Consider the following 17,700-nt stretch of genomic DNA (forward strand, 5'->3'; position numbering starts at 1 on the left):
CTTGTATATTTCCCTCCATTTAAATGATATTTTGGAAAGAATAAATAAATAATAATAATAAAAACCAGCGAGGGCTTTGATGAAGGGAAAGCCGAGAGAAGCAAAGCCCCAGAAAGGCGGCAGGAAATTAAAGTTAATTATAAAGGAGGATTAATTTAAGCCATCAGACATGGCATGCTGGGATAATGTCAGGCCTTAGATGCATTGCAATGCATGACAGAAATCTGAGAGCCGTCAGCCACCACAGAAGTGGCTTTTTATTGAAAAACCTAAATTGCATTTGGTGTTATCCCAGCAAAACACATGTCTTGGGGCGGGGGTGCTGTTGTGTTATGTAACAGCCGCGGGCTGGTAGCACAAAGGGGTATGCTTGGCTATTTTTAATGCCTGCCTCTCCTTCCACGGCGCTGAGCTGGGGGGCTCCATTTTCGTTCGGGATCCCATTTTGACTGCAACGTTCCTCGTTCTCCGTGTTGTCAGGAAAGGTTGCCACCAAGTTTCCCCCATCCTTTATCCCTCCTTGTTTGCTCATCGCCTTAGGAACCAGGAGCATCACGATGATTTGGGGAAATTCTGCCAGTGGGGAAGATATCGTCAGGGAGGCTGGTAACGAGCAAGAACTGAGCACCCTCCTTAAGGGAGGAAGTAGGTTTCAAAGAGTGAAGCTGGGATGTTCAAAGCAGCCTAGGTGCCTCACCGCTGGTCTAATGCAGTGGGAACTAAACGCTTGGCTTCACAGCAGATCTCCTCAGCCATTCAAAACAAGGCCCTTTTCACCCAGCAGCCTTCACCTGCACTGACCCTCCCCAAAGCTGCGCTGGGGCCAGGAAGCTGGAAGCAGCTGCTACTTCTCCCTGCTCCTCGCCAGCTACCACCGCTTCCCTTCAAGTAGGAGTTAATGCCCACACTGCGTTGGGGAAGAGGCGTTGGGAGCCAGCACAGCTGCAGGGCAGCTCGTCGTTGCTCAGCTTGGCATGGGCACAGGCAAAGCCCTGCAGCACTGTGGGTCAGATCTGGCCCGTGGGCTGTATATTGCCAACCCATGCACAAGGGAGCTTCGGTGTAGCAGCTTAAGGTATTACTAATTTTTATCCCCCCTCAGACCTCGTGCTGGGCTCTTGAAAGCTCTCCTGCAGCAGCCCAGGCAAACAGCCTCGCGGCCGTCACCCATTACTTCCAGCTCCCATGCTGCCGCTCCCCAAACCTCTGCAGGTTTCATAAACAGCCTCAGCCCAGTGAAGATGTTGGGACGCCTCTTCCCCAACCCAGGGGTGCTCAGATCTAGAGCAGCGTTGGGGTCTGGTGCTTTCCTGGTCTGCAGCAGAGCCGGGGTAGCGTACACGAGCTGTAAACGACAGGACACCGCGTGACAGTTGCTTTGGCAACTATCAGCCCTCGCTGAGTGCCGGTGCGTGCATAAGAGTCCTGTCACATCTGCCAAGTTAGGTCATTTTTGGCCACCTGGAGCTGCAAGAGGCTCGCCTTCAGTTTTGTGTTGGTGCTGTCATGCGTGCTGGACTGCTGAGATCTCAGCCTCTCCTGATGGATGAGTTCGCCGGCACATTTCCCCTCCCCCAGCTGTCTGCTGCTTGGGAACTGATTAAGAGCTACATTTAAATGCCATTTAGTGCCTTGGGGGTGGGGGCTGCAAGGCGGCAGGAGCAGATGCCAGGATTGGCGCAGGGTGCTGAGGCTCCTAGTGGGAGCTCGGTGCCAAAGCACGGGATCCAGAGCAGCCAGCAGGAGCCAGCAGGCTGAGCGGGCAGCTGAGCCGCCCCATGGAAAATGTCGGGGTGAAGGGTGGCTCAAATGGGGCCCTTCACACCAGGCTGCCGCTGCTCAAGACCTCAGCTGTCCTCAGTCCTTTCTTATCTCAAGCTGGGATCCCTGTCTTTGAACACGTGCTGCCACCTTCCCTGTCCCTGCTACAGTAACCAGTGGTTAGAGCACCTGTCTCAGACGTCAGCCTGACTCAAACCCTCATCTCCCACCGCTCAGGAGAGCTCCCCCAGCCCACGGGCTGCAGGCAGGGCTCGGGAGAGGGAGCCCCAAGTTCCAGGCCCCGTCCTGGCCTGGGTCTGCATTTTATCCAGTGACTGGTAGAGGCGGCCTCTTTTGCTCTCAAGATACTTGTTCCACCAGCTCTGACCCCATGTGCCAAGTACAAAAGGAAGTGTGCAAGCCCTCATGGGGGAGTAGCAGGGATTGCTTTTCCATGACAGACCCTTGTACCCATCCCTCTTACGCCTCCTCCTCTGGCCTCTGTGCCTTCTGGCACATGTTGGGCCCATCATAGGGTCCTGGCAGGAGGGCTGGCAAACTGGTATCCTAGGCAGGGGTAGAAGAGCCTGCCTACTATTAATGAACAGTGTCAAAAGCTGCTGTCAGCCTGTGCAGAGTGCTAACGATGAACAAATGGCAGCAGCTGTGATCGGTTGCAGACTCCTGGAAAGGCTGTATTGCGGGCAGGGTCTGCTCGCTGTAGCATCACTTGCTGTACGAGTTCTGCTCCATGGTAAGTCTCCTCCCTTATCCTCCAAAGCTGCAGAGGGGCAAGGTAAAGACAACTTCTGCTCTCCCGCTTCAGCCTTCAAATTCTCCCCCTACCAGCTCTGCCCCATGCACACGCCCCAGGTCAGCATGCTGGGCATGGTGACTTCCATGGCCGCATGCTGCCCCCACCCCTCCTCTGTATGGTCCATTCAGCTTGAGAGTCCCATTTCAGCTCCAGTAGTATTTTGGCAGAGCTCCTCTTAGTGCTGAGGAAAAATCCTTATGTAGTTAAGCACCCAGCAAAACAGTCAGCTGTCTGGCTGGAGACATCAGGCACCATGAAAGCACAATGCACTCGGATGCCTCCTTCCTACTGATGAGCTGAATTCAAGGGACAGCTGATAGCTCGGCTGTCAGCAGCAGAAGCCCATGCTGTGTGCACATACAGACACGCATACCTGGACAGACGTTTGGCTGCACCTAGGGAACGGGTGCCTACAAGAGCCCCCTTTGCTGGGGGACATATGGGGAGACGACTGACTTGCTGTTTGATGGGGATGCACCACAGACACCCCTGGGACACTAAGGGAGTGTAGGTGGGATCTGCAGCACTGTGGGACAGGGCCGCTGTGAAGGACAGAGGGCCAGAAACACAAGCTTAGACTCAGCACTGCTGCTGTCAATGGAGTTTCTCTAGCTCATTGCAAGGGAGCTGGACTTCTGTTTGTGACCATGCTTGCCAGCCCCCCCCCCCCCCACAGCCTAGCATGCCATGCTGCTGATGCAGAGAGCGAATCTCAGCTGCTGTTCCTCAGCTCCGGATTTAACCGTACCCCCTGCAAACTTTGAACACAGCTCTGCGTTTAAATTTTGGACTAACAGGCTTCAGAACCCCAGCGCCATTCTGATTTGCTCCACAAACACGGGCCTGCCGTGACATGCTTAAGCCCATGCTTTGATAAGACAACTCTGCGTAATGCAGCTTGCGCTGAGATGTAATACTAGATCTCCGTTTAGAAGCTGCCCAGGGAGGGTAACTCCCATTTAACAGTTGCACCTTATCCAAGCAGTTTTAATTGGCTGCTTCCTCTTCAGTACAGTAACCAGCCTCACTGAGTTGCAGCATCTTTCCCGGCAGGTCAGCTAGGAAAAACAAGAAGTGAGATGCTGGGCCTTCTAAACAGGGATGCATGGGGGCTTTACTCTCCAGGAGTAAACCTGTTTTTAGAGCACCGTGTTACATGCAGTTTTCCCAAATCCTGTCTACTCTATTGCTAACACAGGTGAGCTGCAGCAGATGGCTTTGTAACTCCTGGCAAAAAACAAAAAACAAAAAAGCTGCGTACCTGGATTTTTGCAAAGGCTTTGCTTTCTGCTGCCCAGCTGATTGTCTTTACATCATTGCTTTTCAGAGGGGCTTAACGCAGAGTACGTGAAAGGAGAGAACATGGAGGCGGTCGTAAGTGAAGAACCTCAAGGTAAGAATTCATTTGGACCCCTCCTAAACTTTCTGACTGCTTAACAATGCAGCCCCCTTAACAGTGCGAGCGGGCATAAAGCAGCCATACCTGCTGTATACACCTCACTCAAGGCTTACCCATCTCGCAGAGCATCCTTGTCCTATGAGAAACCATTTGGTATGCTAAGAGACGCAGACACTGAAGCATTTCGTTCCTTACTGCGTAGCAGGGAAAGACCTGGAAATGTAGGACCTGCTCTTATAAACAGTAGGGTTACTAATAGTGCACATGGAAGCAAAGAACAAAAGGAAAGCATCGTCCTTTTCACAACAGTGGGGAAAAGCAAGACGTGATGAAACTACTTTCCAAGAGTGACAGAACACATGCTCGCGCCCGGCCCAGCTCACTCGCATTGTGTTACTTTTATATGCTATTGGATTTATGATGATTCTGGTTTTGTTTTTTTTCTTCCCAGTTAAATATTCAGTCCTAGAAACACAGTCAGCAGAACCACCACCCAAACAAGACAACGCGAAGATCTAAAGCATGACCTGGGGCTGGAAAAGAATCAGTCAGCAGTAAAAACATACAGACATTTCACAGGCTTGTAATTTAGCTTCTTTTTTTAAATTTCATTTGGATCCAAAGCTATTTAATGTGTATTTAGTCTCAAACTGGCTTCTTGCTGTAGGCTCTCGGGCTCGAGTGGCAGTAGGTGTTTATTTTTTGTAAAGAGTTGTATGTTTACACCCAGTCGGTGCTGTAGGATTGAGTTCACGTTGCACGCAAAACAAACACGGTGCTTCAGTAGTGTTCCAGGCTAAATTTAGGACTTTCATTTGGGGATAAACAGCTGGGAATAACGGCTTTTTCAAAGAGGAGGAACTTACAGGTGCGAGGACAATAAAGTGCCTGTGAATAACGATCCAAAGCAAACCATCCAAGAACCTTTATAAATCACTTCCAGCCAAACTCTGCCACCAGCAATGAGCATACAGCTTCCAGAGGCCATCGTGGAAGTTGCGTGTGCATTAAAGGTAGATTTTGGTCCTTAGAGTAGCTACATCTAAAAATAAAGTGCCTATGGGTAGATCCTCATTTAGGGCCTTGGGGTGGGAGAAAGTTGAGCACCTCCGTTCTCACTGAAGTCAAGGAGGTGAAAGTGCTCATCACTTCGTAGTAGTGAAACACCCCAAAGGACCCAGATTTCGGGAGATCGTTCTCCCGAAACAGGGCTGGATTTTGGCAGGTGACGTAACATGTACTTGTGCCCGAGATCAGAACAGAGCCAAAAGTCACAAGGTTTGACTGTGCCGAAAACAAAACTTCTGCAGTGCCACTGTGACGAAGTGAAAACCGTTCATGTTTGTGTGGGCTAAAGACATCTCGGATAAAGATATCTCAGTTACCCCAGGGCAGGGTTACCATATTTCCAGTTCCAAAAAGGATGCCTGTCAGGGGACACTTCACTCCCAACCTACAGCCCCCTGGCCTTGCCAGCATCCCTCACTCCCAACCTGTAGGTCCCCATCCCGGCTGCCGTCCCTGACTCTTGACCTGCAGACCCCTGGCCCTGCCAATGCCTCTCACTCCCAACCCAGTCCCCAACCCTCCTCCCCACCCCCGGGCCACGCTGGTACCCCTCAGTCCCAACGCACAGTCCCCCCATCCCTGCTGGTGCCCTTCCCTCCCGATCCGCAGGCCCCTGGTCCCCCTAGCCCTGCCGGAGGGGGCCACCAGCTGCCCGTCCCAATGGGGCAGCTGATTTGTGCAGGTGCCAACAGGGTGACTCCAGCCCCAGCAGAGGCAGAAGGGAAGACGAGAGACCTGTGGCACCCCCCTGCCCTGAGCTGGCGCTCCCGTGCTGTGCCAGGCAGCCTGGGCACGTCCCACCAGGCAGCGTCTCCCAGCTGACCTGGCCCTGTGAGCAAAGGCACTGGCCCTGGTGCCGCCAGCCCAGCCATGGAGCTCCCTACTGCCCCTGAAGGACCCCCTTCCCCTGCTGGAGGGGCAGGTGCCTGCCTCCCACCCCCACTGCCCTGCCACAGCTTTGGTGCCCAGCTTCCCACAGCACCAGCAGGCACCCACCCCCTTGCACACCCGTCCCCTCCACACACACTCCCCTGGACAGTCCCCAAGCCCTGGTCCTTCAGCTCCAGCCGCCCCCCAGACTTGCCTGCATCCAGCTGCCAGGCGTCGGTGATGCATAGAGGGTGCATGTGCCCCCCTGGATAGAAGCGCTGCCAGCGCTGCTGGTGGTCACCACACACCGTCTGTGGGCAGTTGCTGATCGCCGCTACCGGTGGTGTCTGTGGATGGTCACTGACCTCCAGTCGGCGTTCACCACCCTCCCTTCCCCGCTGCCAAGGCTGCCTGTGGGCAGTCGCTGTGCCCCCCCAGCCTCCAGGGGTATGCCAGGGATGTCCCCACATGTACGCCAGCCACATGCGTGTGCACATGCAGACGCACATGTGCCTGCTGCCTCCAATCGCTCCTCCCCCCCTTTTCCCCCCCCAGTAAGTGGAGCAGAGTAAAATCCAGGACATAGGATCATATTTCACAAAACTGCCCAGGCAGAAATTGTAGGGTCCAAAAAGAGGACACATCCAAGAAAGCCTGGATTTATGGTAACCCTACCCCAGAACAACTTGAATTCAGAAAGGGCAAGGAAATAAGCTTTAAAGAATGTATACAAATTAAGCTGTGAACCTCACTACCGCAAAGTAACAGTCAAGAGCTTGACAGGATTAAACACTGAGATATTTCTATGGCTGCTGGGAACGTCCAGTGTTCAGCAGCTGTTGGCGGGCAGGACAGTACTGCTGGGCTCCGATCTGGCAGGGCCGTTCCCATTTAACACAGGGTAACCGAGCAGAATCTGTCCTTGATATCTAGTAGCAGTTTAGCAAGTACCTGTTTTCTTATGCCCCTGCTATTGCTGCTGCACTGTGGATACTGCCACTCTCGTGTTTTTCAGAAGTAGCTGAATGAGGAACAGATACACTGAAGTGAAAGCGGGGAAAAACCATTTTGCTGTTGTGAGGTACGAAAAAGATGCCAAGTGTTCACAGCGGAGCAGGAAGTGTGTACTTTTTGTAATGTTTTGCAAAAACACATCGTGTAGCCATGAAACAGCAGCTCTCTGGATAAACGTGTCTAGCTCAGTTTGAAGTACAAATACCCAGCTTTCATGAAGGGGCTTAACACAAGGCCTCACCTATAGGTATTTGTAGAAGTATACGAATATTTTGTGTAACAATTTTAATTGAAAGGCAATTTCCTAGTAACGTTTTAAATGTTTTGCAGCAGCTGTACAATTCTTTATGCTCTTCTTGACACTTGCATTTGAAAAGCCTTACGCTAGCTTTCAAAAGTAGAAACACATTGTTTTACGGATATATTTGGATTACAAAACAAAACACATAAGCTGCTTCCAAAGCTCTCGGTTAACTCCTGCCTTCTATGGAACCAAAGCAGGGAAAATAGACAAGACATACGCACTTGCTTACTCTTGAGTAGGTTTTTTATGAAGGAGGAAATGTGGTTTGTAGAATTGTGAAGAGCATGTAAGGAAACCCAGATGCTAATGAAGCCACACAGCTGAATTCATATTGCTATACATTTTCAAGTGGTGGAATCCATTCTTTCCTAGGCAAGCACATTTGAAAGCTGTAGTATAGACATTGTTAGATAAATGTTGGAGATAATTGTTACAGTACGACACTGGTAGGATGCTAGGAGTCTTTTTCCCTGGGTAGATCAAGTGAACATTATTCGATATTTATTTCTTTTTGGCTGATGACAGAATGTTTCTGTAGGTATAGATTGTCATTTCTTGTTGCTTTTCTATTACTGCACTGTACATTCACGGTCTGTACAATGGACAGTGCAGTGGAGTGCTCAGGATTGCTTCCTTGAGAACAGAGCACTTAACCCTTGTCGGGAAAGTGTTAAACTTGAGCCTTTGAGAAGCATACGTGGGATTCACAAATACTGCTTTTTTTTTTTTTTTTTTTAAAGCAGTTTCACACCACATGTAAATTGAACCAAAGCTGCTTCTTTCCCCACAGCCTTTTCTATGATTTTGGTAAATAGTTATGCCTTAAAGTAATTTGTAGGTATAGTATAAGCCAAAATGCATATGCACAGCAAAAGGAAACACCTTTTCAGAGTTTACAATGGTATAAATTTGGAGTCCTGGAAAAGGAGGTTTATAAAAGGAAACTATTGACTGATGTTGCATTAGAGAAAATAAACCAAGTCGACTCTTCAAAGCATTTGGGGGGGGAAAAAAAAAATGAGAGAGACTAAAAGCAAGTGCTGCATATCAAAGTGAAACTCCATCATGTGGCTTGTGGCTGCATTTCGTTTCCCTATCCTTCACCCCTGGAGCTTGTTTTTTTCTGTACAGCACCCAAAATACTTTTGGCAATATGTTCATTAGGAAGATTCAGTTGCAGGTTCTCAGTAGCAATACAAGTGATGTGGTTCATAATGCTTCAGAAAGTCAGGAGGCTGTTTCAGACCTCTATAATTAGAGATTCACGCCTTAAAGAGAGCCTTGTGCTGAAGCTGCATGCAGGTCTCAGCACATCTCATCTTTAAAGTATACCCCAAAAAACAAGAAAGCTGTTGGAGCCTGGACATACAACAGGTTTACACTGGTGTGATTTGCCTTTATGCCAGTGTAAAAATAGAGCAGAGAGAAAATTACACTGGTTTTACAGGCAGTCCTCAGACTTATGATGCAATTGGTTCCTGAAAACCAGGTCTTAAGTCGAAACATTGTAACTTGGAATCAATTTTCTCATAAGAAACAATGTTATAACTGGGGGATTGGTTCCTGAACCAATCAGGAGTCTTGGCTGCAGGTTTTTCTGGAGCCTTGTCTGCTTCCGGAAAGAAAGCCTCCAAGGCAGTTTGGACAGATGTTCTCCAGGGAGATGAGCGACGCAGCAAACTTGTTCACTGGCGTGGCGTCACGTCAGGTCAAGCGTTGTAAAGTCGAAACTGAGGTCAGGAAGTTGAAACGGTATCAATTTATAAATGTTGTACGTGCGAAACGCTGCAACTCGAAACATTGCAAGTCAAGGACTGCCCGTGTTCAAATCTGCTTTAGGGCTCAAACCCAAAGAAAAAACCAGGGGTAAAACTATACCGATATAGATGTCATCTGCCTGCTGCTTATCCCAGGGTAGCCATTCACACACAGCAAACAGGCTGCCCCTGTCACTGAATAGTAGGGCACTATAATGCCTGCTACGAAGACCTACTTGGGATAGCTGCTAATCTGCATACTTCAGATCGGGATGCCATTTACATTGGCATATAGCTCTGATGTAAGCCACACCCGTGTAAACGTGCCATCTGTCCATGTTATAAATCGGATACAAGTACAGAAAAAATAGGTAGCCTAGTCCAGCACCGAGTAAAATGAATCATTGTTCAGTTAAGCCAAAAATACAGCGAAGGCCCTCCAGGACACATGCGTGTCACCTGTGCAGTACAACTGCACTCACATCACTCTGTTTGTAGGTCCCCAAGGCCACTGTTGCTTAAATAAAATCCAGTTTTGAATATCAGATATACAAAATAGATGCCTTATAAGAATCCACGTGGCTCCAGGTAGCTGAAGCTTGGGCTTGATGTATAATGTCAGCTACTTGCAGTTTTCCTTTTACAAAACTGCTTTTCAAGCCACAGAACTGGGACGTTCTGCTTCAGATTTCACACTTTCTGCCACACTTATGGAGGCTTCATGCAAGCAGACATTTTCCTGTAACCAACAGAGAACCGCTACTGTTCTCGCATTGTCATTCTTAACTATTTTTGTTGTGGCAAAAGTGGAATGAGTCTTTGAGAATCATTTAAAACTAAGAAAAATTAAAATCAAATGGAGAGGCAGCCTTGGCCAAAAAGCACGCATCTGCAACAAAACAATGTTCAGAAACAGTATGAGTGGAATTAGATTAAGATGAAATCATTTATTTAAAGCGGTAGCTTTTCATTGAAAAGCAAGGCACAGTTCAGTCATGTAAAACTGAGCCCTACCAAATGAAGGTTGTGTATTATGCTGTGAAAAGGCAAGCTCATTTTGCTAAAGTGCATAAGGATTATGGGGAAAAACAGTTTGACTGCTAACTACAACTGGAAAACAAGGAATAAAACAGACTGGCTTACACAACGACACTTTGGTGCTGTTTTCTTTGTGTGTTTCAAGTAAGAAGGAAGAGTGGAGCGTGCCTCGGACCCTCCTACATACAAAACACCCATTCAGCTTACTTCAACAACTTCTTCTCTCCCATGTAAGAGGACATTCTGCATTTGCTGAAAAAACAAGCAGCTTGAAATCTGCAGTTAGGGATGAAAATAGAAGACTTTGAAAATGTGCTGGGAGAATCATCCCCACAACCCTGACTCTGTCCTTTGCTAGGTCACTGCTCAGCTTTAAATCCACTTCACTGGCACTGTTTTTGGGCACGCGCAGGATTGGATTTTTCTCTCTTCCAATACCTGACATTACATGCATTGTGCTTCAAGGTTGACGCGCACAAATGAGTGTGCACCTTTTTGACTTTTTAGAATCAATGGGAGGTTTGTCTCCCATTAGACTCATGGGGACTTGCACAGGTGCCTTCCCTGTTCTCTCGGGTGCATCCCTTACAAGACTGAATCTGTGGACTGAACGAGCATCTGACCATTCATTTTCAGGCATTAGTGCCAGCTACCTCTGCATTATTAAATGTAGCCTGGGAATTAAATACCTTACATTCAAAGAAAAAGAGCAAAGCCAAACATTTATCATATCAGCTTTTAATTCTGTGGCTGGAAGACTGCAGGAGGGAGCGGTGGGGCCAGGTGGATGAGACTGTTCAGTTCGCCCCTGCCCAGCCTAATCAAACCTTCTTTGATTTTACAAAACAAAGAGCTTGGGGGAGGAGCAAACACGTGAAAATGCAGCTCAGCTGTAAAACGTGACCAATGGCAGCGTGCACTCCATGCTGCAGACACTGCCCTGCAGGTGGTTTACCAGAGCCTGGTGGGACGCTGGAGTAGGACTGTTTCCCCACTCGCATCCCTTGCGGCACGAGTCGCTGCCTGCCTGCTGTCCACCCGCGCTCCCTTTGCCTTCGGGAGATTTTAGTTGCAGCAGCAGAGATGAGGTCTGCCGACTGGAGCAGAAGTGACCAATTCTGTTGATGATGCCCAATTTAGAAGAGGTCTGCTCCCTCTCGCAGACCTGTGCTGCTTCTGCAGCGTTAACAAGAATAAATCGTAGTAACAATCATTAATTTTGCCACAGTCGTTATGCTAAAATTTTGAATACCCACAGCAAGCAGAGCAAGTGAGAAGAAATCATGTTGCTGTCACCTTTTCAGAGCAGAGCCACACTTTAACTAAGAGACAAGAAACTACCAAGTTAAGACAAGACAGTGAAATCCACTGTGCTCGTTATGCCCATCATGTTATTAGGAGGCCTCCTCAGGTACCCCTGTGAAATAATGGAAGGATCACTCAGGCATGTTGAAAAACTAGGGTACAAACAGGTTATTTGGAGGAATGAGCGATGCTTTTCTATATAAAAATGAATCCAGAGATTCTCACTCTGAGCGCTTAAGTGTTTTAATATCTCACAATGGCTCTGTTGATCCCAAACACTCCTTGGCCAATAAACTATGGAGCAAAAAACTTTCATGATTACTAGCTCCAATGAAGAACAAATTCCAAACTCCTTTCTTAGGTTGTGTTTTAGAAACATTCATCTCTAAATAGTAGATCATTAAAATGCCTTGCTAAATTTGAGGTATCAAAGATTTGAATTCACTACCAGCCTAACATATGTTGGCCATATAAAACTGATTGCTAGTATATTGTCTCGTAGAATCATTTTTATATAAAAAGCACACTTCGTCTTTTTTATAAAAAAGCCTGACTTTGATTAACGGATGTGGCATTTCAGACCATCTTAAGCTGAACCACTTTAAAAACGCAAGTACCATAAAAGTCAAAAGGACATACGGCAGTATCACGCATCGTGTATAAGTAAACTTAAGAGACTGATTACAGCACTTCCGCTGCTACTGTTCATGCTAGCAGGAGGCGTGCGCAGTAGCGTGCATTATACATTAGCTATACAATACATGTGCAAGTGCAGAAAACTGGTTTTGCTTATTCACTTTTGAGAAGACTGCTGGCAGCATTGCAAAAGCCAACAGGTTATTTCAAGGAAACCAACTAAGATCAAGTGATTTAAAATCTTTGTCAAACAAAGTTGTTACAGGTTAATATCTTCCAAAACGTTTGGAGAGGCAGGAACCATTTTTCTGAACGCATAAAATATAAAACTGAGAGAGTGTGTGTACATGCGTTTAGCATTGCGTACACACACTCAAGCACACGGAGAATTGTGTGCGTACATGTTTAACAGGATACACGTAAGAAAACATGAAGCTGTGGACTACACGGTTCAGTGCCAGCCTAAGCCAAAACACTGCCTTTACTAGAAAGCTAACGGTACTTCGCACGAGATGCTGACATGATTAAGCTCACACCTCACTTGACAGTGAAACTGAACAATAAACTAATCAAAAGACCTCATTCAAACTTGTAAAAAAAGGCATTAAAAAAAAATCTAAAATCCATGCTTCACCACATATATTACAGCAATACAAGTACCAATAAGTGTGCAATAGTTGTCAAATCCTGCTATCTTCATAACCATTTATTTTAAATGACATATTTACTCAAAATGTAAAACTGGCTGCACTGGAAAATACCTAATTTAAAATCAAAGTGCATCAATTACCCAAACACGTCCCCAAGAATAACAGTTGCTCTGTATAAAAAAAATATATGTACTGAGTTAAATAGAGTTCCCATTCACAACAACAAAATCACAATGTTCTGATTAAGCGCAAGTGTCACATGGCATTTCAGTTGGTTCTCTCAACCAGCCACTGTACCCAAGATAGCAAAAAGCCTCTTGCATTATCTGTCTGACAGATGGGTTCCTTTTTAAGATGGTTAAATTGTTGGTTGCTCAAAATAAAGTAAATTCTACAATTGGTGATTTAACTAGAGATGTCAAAACAGACGCACAGGAACTGCCAACATAAGAAAATACCATCACAACTACTGAAGCTCTTTTTGGCCTCGTAACAGAAAACAGACACAGAGTAAGGCATGTAGATCGTAGCAATTTTAAGCCGCTCAGTCCTTGAGGAAGGGAAAAAAAACACTGCACCCTCTCGGTATACCTGGCCTGAGTTGCTTTCCATGGCTCTTGTCACACGTCAGACAGAAGTGTGCACAGGCGTGGCGGAGTGAGACGGGGAGGATCCTCTATCCGAGGACGAAGAAATGGATCGAGTAGCAGCTTCCCGCTGCAGCTCTTCCAGCTTCTTCTGCAGCTCAGCTCTGATGGCAAGTAGCTCCTTCAGATTCTGATGAATTGGCATCTGGGGGTTCAAAGGAAAGAAAGAAAGCAATTCTTACCCCAGTAATTAGTTAGTGCCCCAGGTAGTGCATCTGCCATTTTCCTCAGCGACACGCAAGCTCCGAATCTCTCAAATTTCACTGCCTCACCACTGACAGTGACCAGTTCTGAATAATGTCAGCTGCGCACGCCACCTGCTAGCATTTCACACCTTCCCCATCACAACTCAGCTGCGAGGGACTAGTCTGATGCTGTGAAATACCAAAAAGGAAGGGAAGGCAAGTCCTCTTACACAGTGTTTTTAGTCATTTTTACCAATGTGAATTCCTTCCTTTGCCTTGGACCTGACCAACTAGAAGGGTGAGTTGTATGCAGTTTAACCCGAATGGCATTTGTCTGAGATCTCCTCCTTCTCCGGGAACCTCCAGACAGCCGCCGTGCACAGAAGAGGCGCTTCCCCAACCCCATCCAGAAGAGCTGGATTTTCAGTTCTCATGACTCCGTATCAGGTACCTGCCCAGTGCAAAGGCACTGACCTGCGAACATCTAGGCAGTCTTCACCAGGTATCTGCAAACCAGTTTTAACACTTGGCCATATTTGGCCAGATTTTCATAGGGTGCCAAAAGCCATATATCCCTGACTCAAAGACTGCTCTTCCTCCTCCTTGCTGCCCATCTCCAAATATCAAATCTGGCCCGCAGAGATTTTCCAGGAAAAAAAAGATATTTTACTATGAGCAAAACAATTTTTCCCTAGCCTCATTTGGCTGAAGTTTTCTAGAAAAACTCGACCTGAGACAGACACCCGGTATGGAACGTTTTAGTCGAGAGTCAAAGTTTGGTAAAGCAATAATCAGCTGAAGAGGGTCTTACAATGAGAAACGTTGGATGCCACTTACAGACAGCATAATAAATGTATGCTGTGCCTAAACCTCGCAAAGGGTGGCTATATACGTTGTAGCACACTCTGCATTATACTGTAAATATGCATTACTTTACGATGTAAATTGTACGGTTCCTTGTCGCTTCACATACATCATTGCAGCATACAGACTTATGGCGATATATCAATAATAAAACTATGAAGAAGGACTTAATACATTAAGCTCTTTGCAGACTCATTCATGAATCCAATCCCATCAAGTGGAGAAGGGAAAAAAAGGTGAGCTATTTATGCAGAACTTCTACTGAGTGTTTTCAGAAAGATTTATTTGTCAATAACTATTTTTTTTAAATGTAAGCTACGTTAAGAGTTATATTGTGGCAGTAGAAAACAAAGCAAAGCAGAGTTTCTGGAATCACACCAGAACGCATATAATATTTTTATAACTAAAACTGGAAAGCAGCATAGTATACGTGATTTCACTGGTATGAAGATGTTACTTTATACCTGTGGACGCTTAAGCTTGTCGTCTCACTTATTTCCAAAATATGCAGGGATTTTGTCACTATAAAATTTTCATTTTAAGAGAATTACTGCAGCGAATTCAATCTTCAGAAGACAAACAACTTTCACTTGACAGTGCTGGATGGAAAAAAAAACCAACCCAAGGCTGCATATCAAACCCTACATTTAAAACAAAGAGTTCTGGAAAAGCCATGCAGACAGAAGAGGACTGCGGAGCTTGCTGTACCTTTGGGGAGGGGAATGAAAAAAGAAGTCATCTGCTGTGACAAAGACACAGACTTCACATGCAATTTCCCAAAGGCCCATTGCTAGGTATTTCTGATCATTGCTCGCATTTCTCATCATATCTTCCTTGTGTAACTACTTAAAGCTAATACTATAAAGTTATGCCCCTGCTGTTATATATATCGGTGCAAAAAGACTAGGTCAGTGTCCCCTCTTATAAATAAGTAGCCTTTGGAGAGAAGTGTGGCCCAATAATCTAGAAATAATGCTTGTACGGGCATGCATGTGATCTGGGTTCCCTTTCCAGTCTCTAGGTGCTCAGGCTAAGAGGGAAGGGAATCGTCAGAGCTTTGCAAGGAACAGGAGGATGCCACCGCTGGGGGGAGCGGAAGCGGGAAGGAGATGCAAAAAGCAGGCAATCGTATCAGGTCTAGATATCTATTCTCACAGCACAAACATGCAGTCTCCACATAAATCTCCCCTTATGTTCTGGTTAGAGAAATCAAGTCGATGACATAACCATACTGTCACCAAAGAGTGTGGCAGCAGACAAAGCTTTCTACCCTTTCAGCCTGCTTCTCAAGAGGGAGGAATGGAAACATGGAGAGGAATCCTGGGCCCCTCCATGACTCCCATTCGAGCCGTTTCTGAGCTCTTGCTCCACTGTCTCCATGCTGGATTTCTGAAGGAGGTGTGCATCCTTCTATTTGCAATACCAGCATCCCTGTGCAGCACCTAAGCTGTGCTGCTAGGCAACACTTGGCAACTGGTATCACTTCCCAACTATTTCCATCTACTCTCCAGACATGCAGCCATCTCTGCTGTATTTTAGGTGCCTACGTGGACAGAAACTAAGAGGTGTATTAAAACATTAGTCAAAATGATGTCCAAGCTAATAGTTTCTCTCTCTCACACAAAAAAAATCACGATTGCACTAGCATAACTGGAAAATTGATTAGCTCATTTCTCACCAGGTCTTTCAGCATTTTTTAATATTAATTAAGCTTCAGGTACATCTAAGCCATTAGCACCAATAAATACCTCAAGTGATGAAAAACGATCACTCCCCATTTTGCTTCCATTATTTATCAAAATATTTTACGGAACGTGAAATTAAAAGATACGAAGGTTACCCTAATACATATTAATACACTTCAGTGTGTTAAACAAATCAAAGAATTATTTTCATTTGACTATTTATGAGAAATAAAAGCAGATTTCACTAATTATTCTGTACTCCAATTAAAAGCAGGCTAGAAATTCATACCCCCCCCCCCACCCCCAAAAAACCCCGCCACCTCCCCAGTAATTTCAGACTCACCCCCCCCCCCCCAACCCCAAAAAACCCCGACACCTTCCCAGTTATTTCAGGGTTAAGCTGAGTAAAGCCACGTTCGGGGGTTTGCCAGCAGTGCTGAGCAGTGGAGACATAGGGGCAGGTACTCAGTCGGGGTACATATATACTGCCACGGCTCCACAGATTCTGGCCCTTAGACCCTGCTTGAGCATCAGCCTCCATAAAAAGTGGTCCAGGGACTCTCCCAAATCATCCTGCGCCTCAGAAATTGGCTAAATTGTTTGTAGACACATGCTATAATGTCTTGGCATCGAGAACGGCATCCCCTTGGCCATGGGACTCCCACTGCCCCTCCTCCATGCACTCACCCCCTCAGACGTTACGTTTTCCCAAAGGTAGAAGGCACGGCAGGTACCAGCTGCAAGTAAACTATACCGCCGGCAGCAACAAAAAAAACCAAACCCCTGGTGGAACAACACCACAAACTGTAACGGAAATCAGTCTGCAATGTGAAGCAGTTCTTTCTTGCCACATTATCTACACCCCAACTAAAAAGGCTTTAAACAAGGACAGTGCAACTAATGGGAGCAGCCATTTAGGCATTAAAACAAGCTTGGAGAGATGGAGAGAGAGAGGGCACGCGAGCACATGCTCTGTTTCTGCGAAAAGTCAAACTGGTATCCATAAATTACGCTTGTCCATCTTCTTTATTTTCATTTTTCAACCCTGTATTGTGAAGTAGGTTTGGATAACAAAACTGGTAAACACCCAAGCTAGATATAAAAGAAATCATAATAGCTACTCACTTACAGTACTGCCAATTCTTAATTGGATGGATATCTACTGTGTATTACTGTACTAGCTCAAGGACAGTCATTCACTTGAAAATTGTTCAGCAGTGAATACATTTCGTCTTGTTCTGTGGGTATATGTTATCTATTCTAGCAACAGGGAAGAAAGGCTGCAGAGAAAAATGACTATTTTAAATTCATTGCTTGATCTAGACTTTGTCAAGCCGTTTTTTCAAAAACATACTCTTTGTGCTGCAAAAAAGACAATGTCTTTCAGTGGAGTTATTTGTTCCTCTTTACGAAGAGCTGGAAGTCTAACAGAGCTGCTTTTAAAACCCTTGTTAACAATGTACTTACATGGAAAGTCCATCTCTCATGACGAGAGCAGTATTTTTCAATAGCAATCAACACTTAAGTACCTATTATAAAGGCATGCCACTGAAAGGCCAGCTAAACCAAAGACCATCATGAAAAGCAGTTACTAGGAACTGAAGAATAGGAATCTTATTGTGTGAACTGGCATATGTATACTGCAAAGTACTGGGTAGTTTAAAAAGCTGTGGATGACAATGCCCAAGAAAGAGTAGTGA

General features: G+C 46.2%; 2 protein-coding genes across 17 annotated transcripts in view; one reads left to right on the plus strand and one right to left on the minus strand.

Moving 5' to 3' along the window:
* CD99L2 (CD99 molecule like 2) overlaps positions 1-4,560 on the plus strand; it is a 64,536-nt gene extending 59,976 nt beyond the window's left edge. For all 5 annotated transcript variants that reach the window (XM_025205347.1, XM_025205348.1, XM_025205350.1 and 2 more), the window contains 2 exons: positions 3,906-3,971; positions 4,429-4,560. In XM_025205347.1, coding sequence (XP_025061132.1) covers positions 3,906-3,971; positions 4,429-4,496 — 134 coding nt within the window. In that variant the 3' untranslated portion in view covers positions 4,497-4,560. The remainder of the gene's footprint in view (positions 1-3,905; positions 3,972-4,428) is intronic.
* Positions 4,561-10,187: 5,627 nt separating this feature from the next.
* The window catches only part of MTMR1 (myotubularin related protein 1), a 41,751-nt gene continuing 34,238 nt past the window's right edge, over positions 10,188-17,700 (minus strand). For 10 of the 12 annotated variants that reach the window (XM_025205345.1, XM_025205346.1, XM_025205344.1 and 7 more), the window contains one exon: positions 10,751-13,411. In XM_025205345.1, the coding sequence (XP_025061130.1) occupies positions 13,247-13,411 (165 nt within the window). In that variant the 3' untranslated portion in view covers positions 10,751-13,246. Of the gene's footprint in view, positions 10,305-10,750; positions 13,412-17,700 lie in introns of those variants that run through there. The other 2 variants (XM_025205336.1, XM_025205335.1) reach the window with 2 other exon arrangements.

Source organism: Alligator sinensis, unplaced genomic scaffold (genome assembly GCF_000455745.1).
Source record: "Alligator sinensis unplaced genomic scaffold, ASM45574v1 scaffold207_1, whole genome shotgun sequence".
NCBI lineage: Eukaryota > Metazoa > Chordata > Crocodylia > Alligatoridae > Alligator > Alligator sinensis.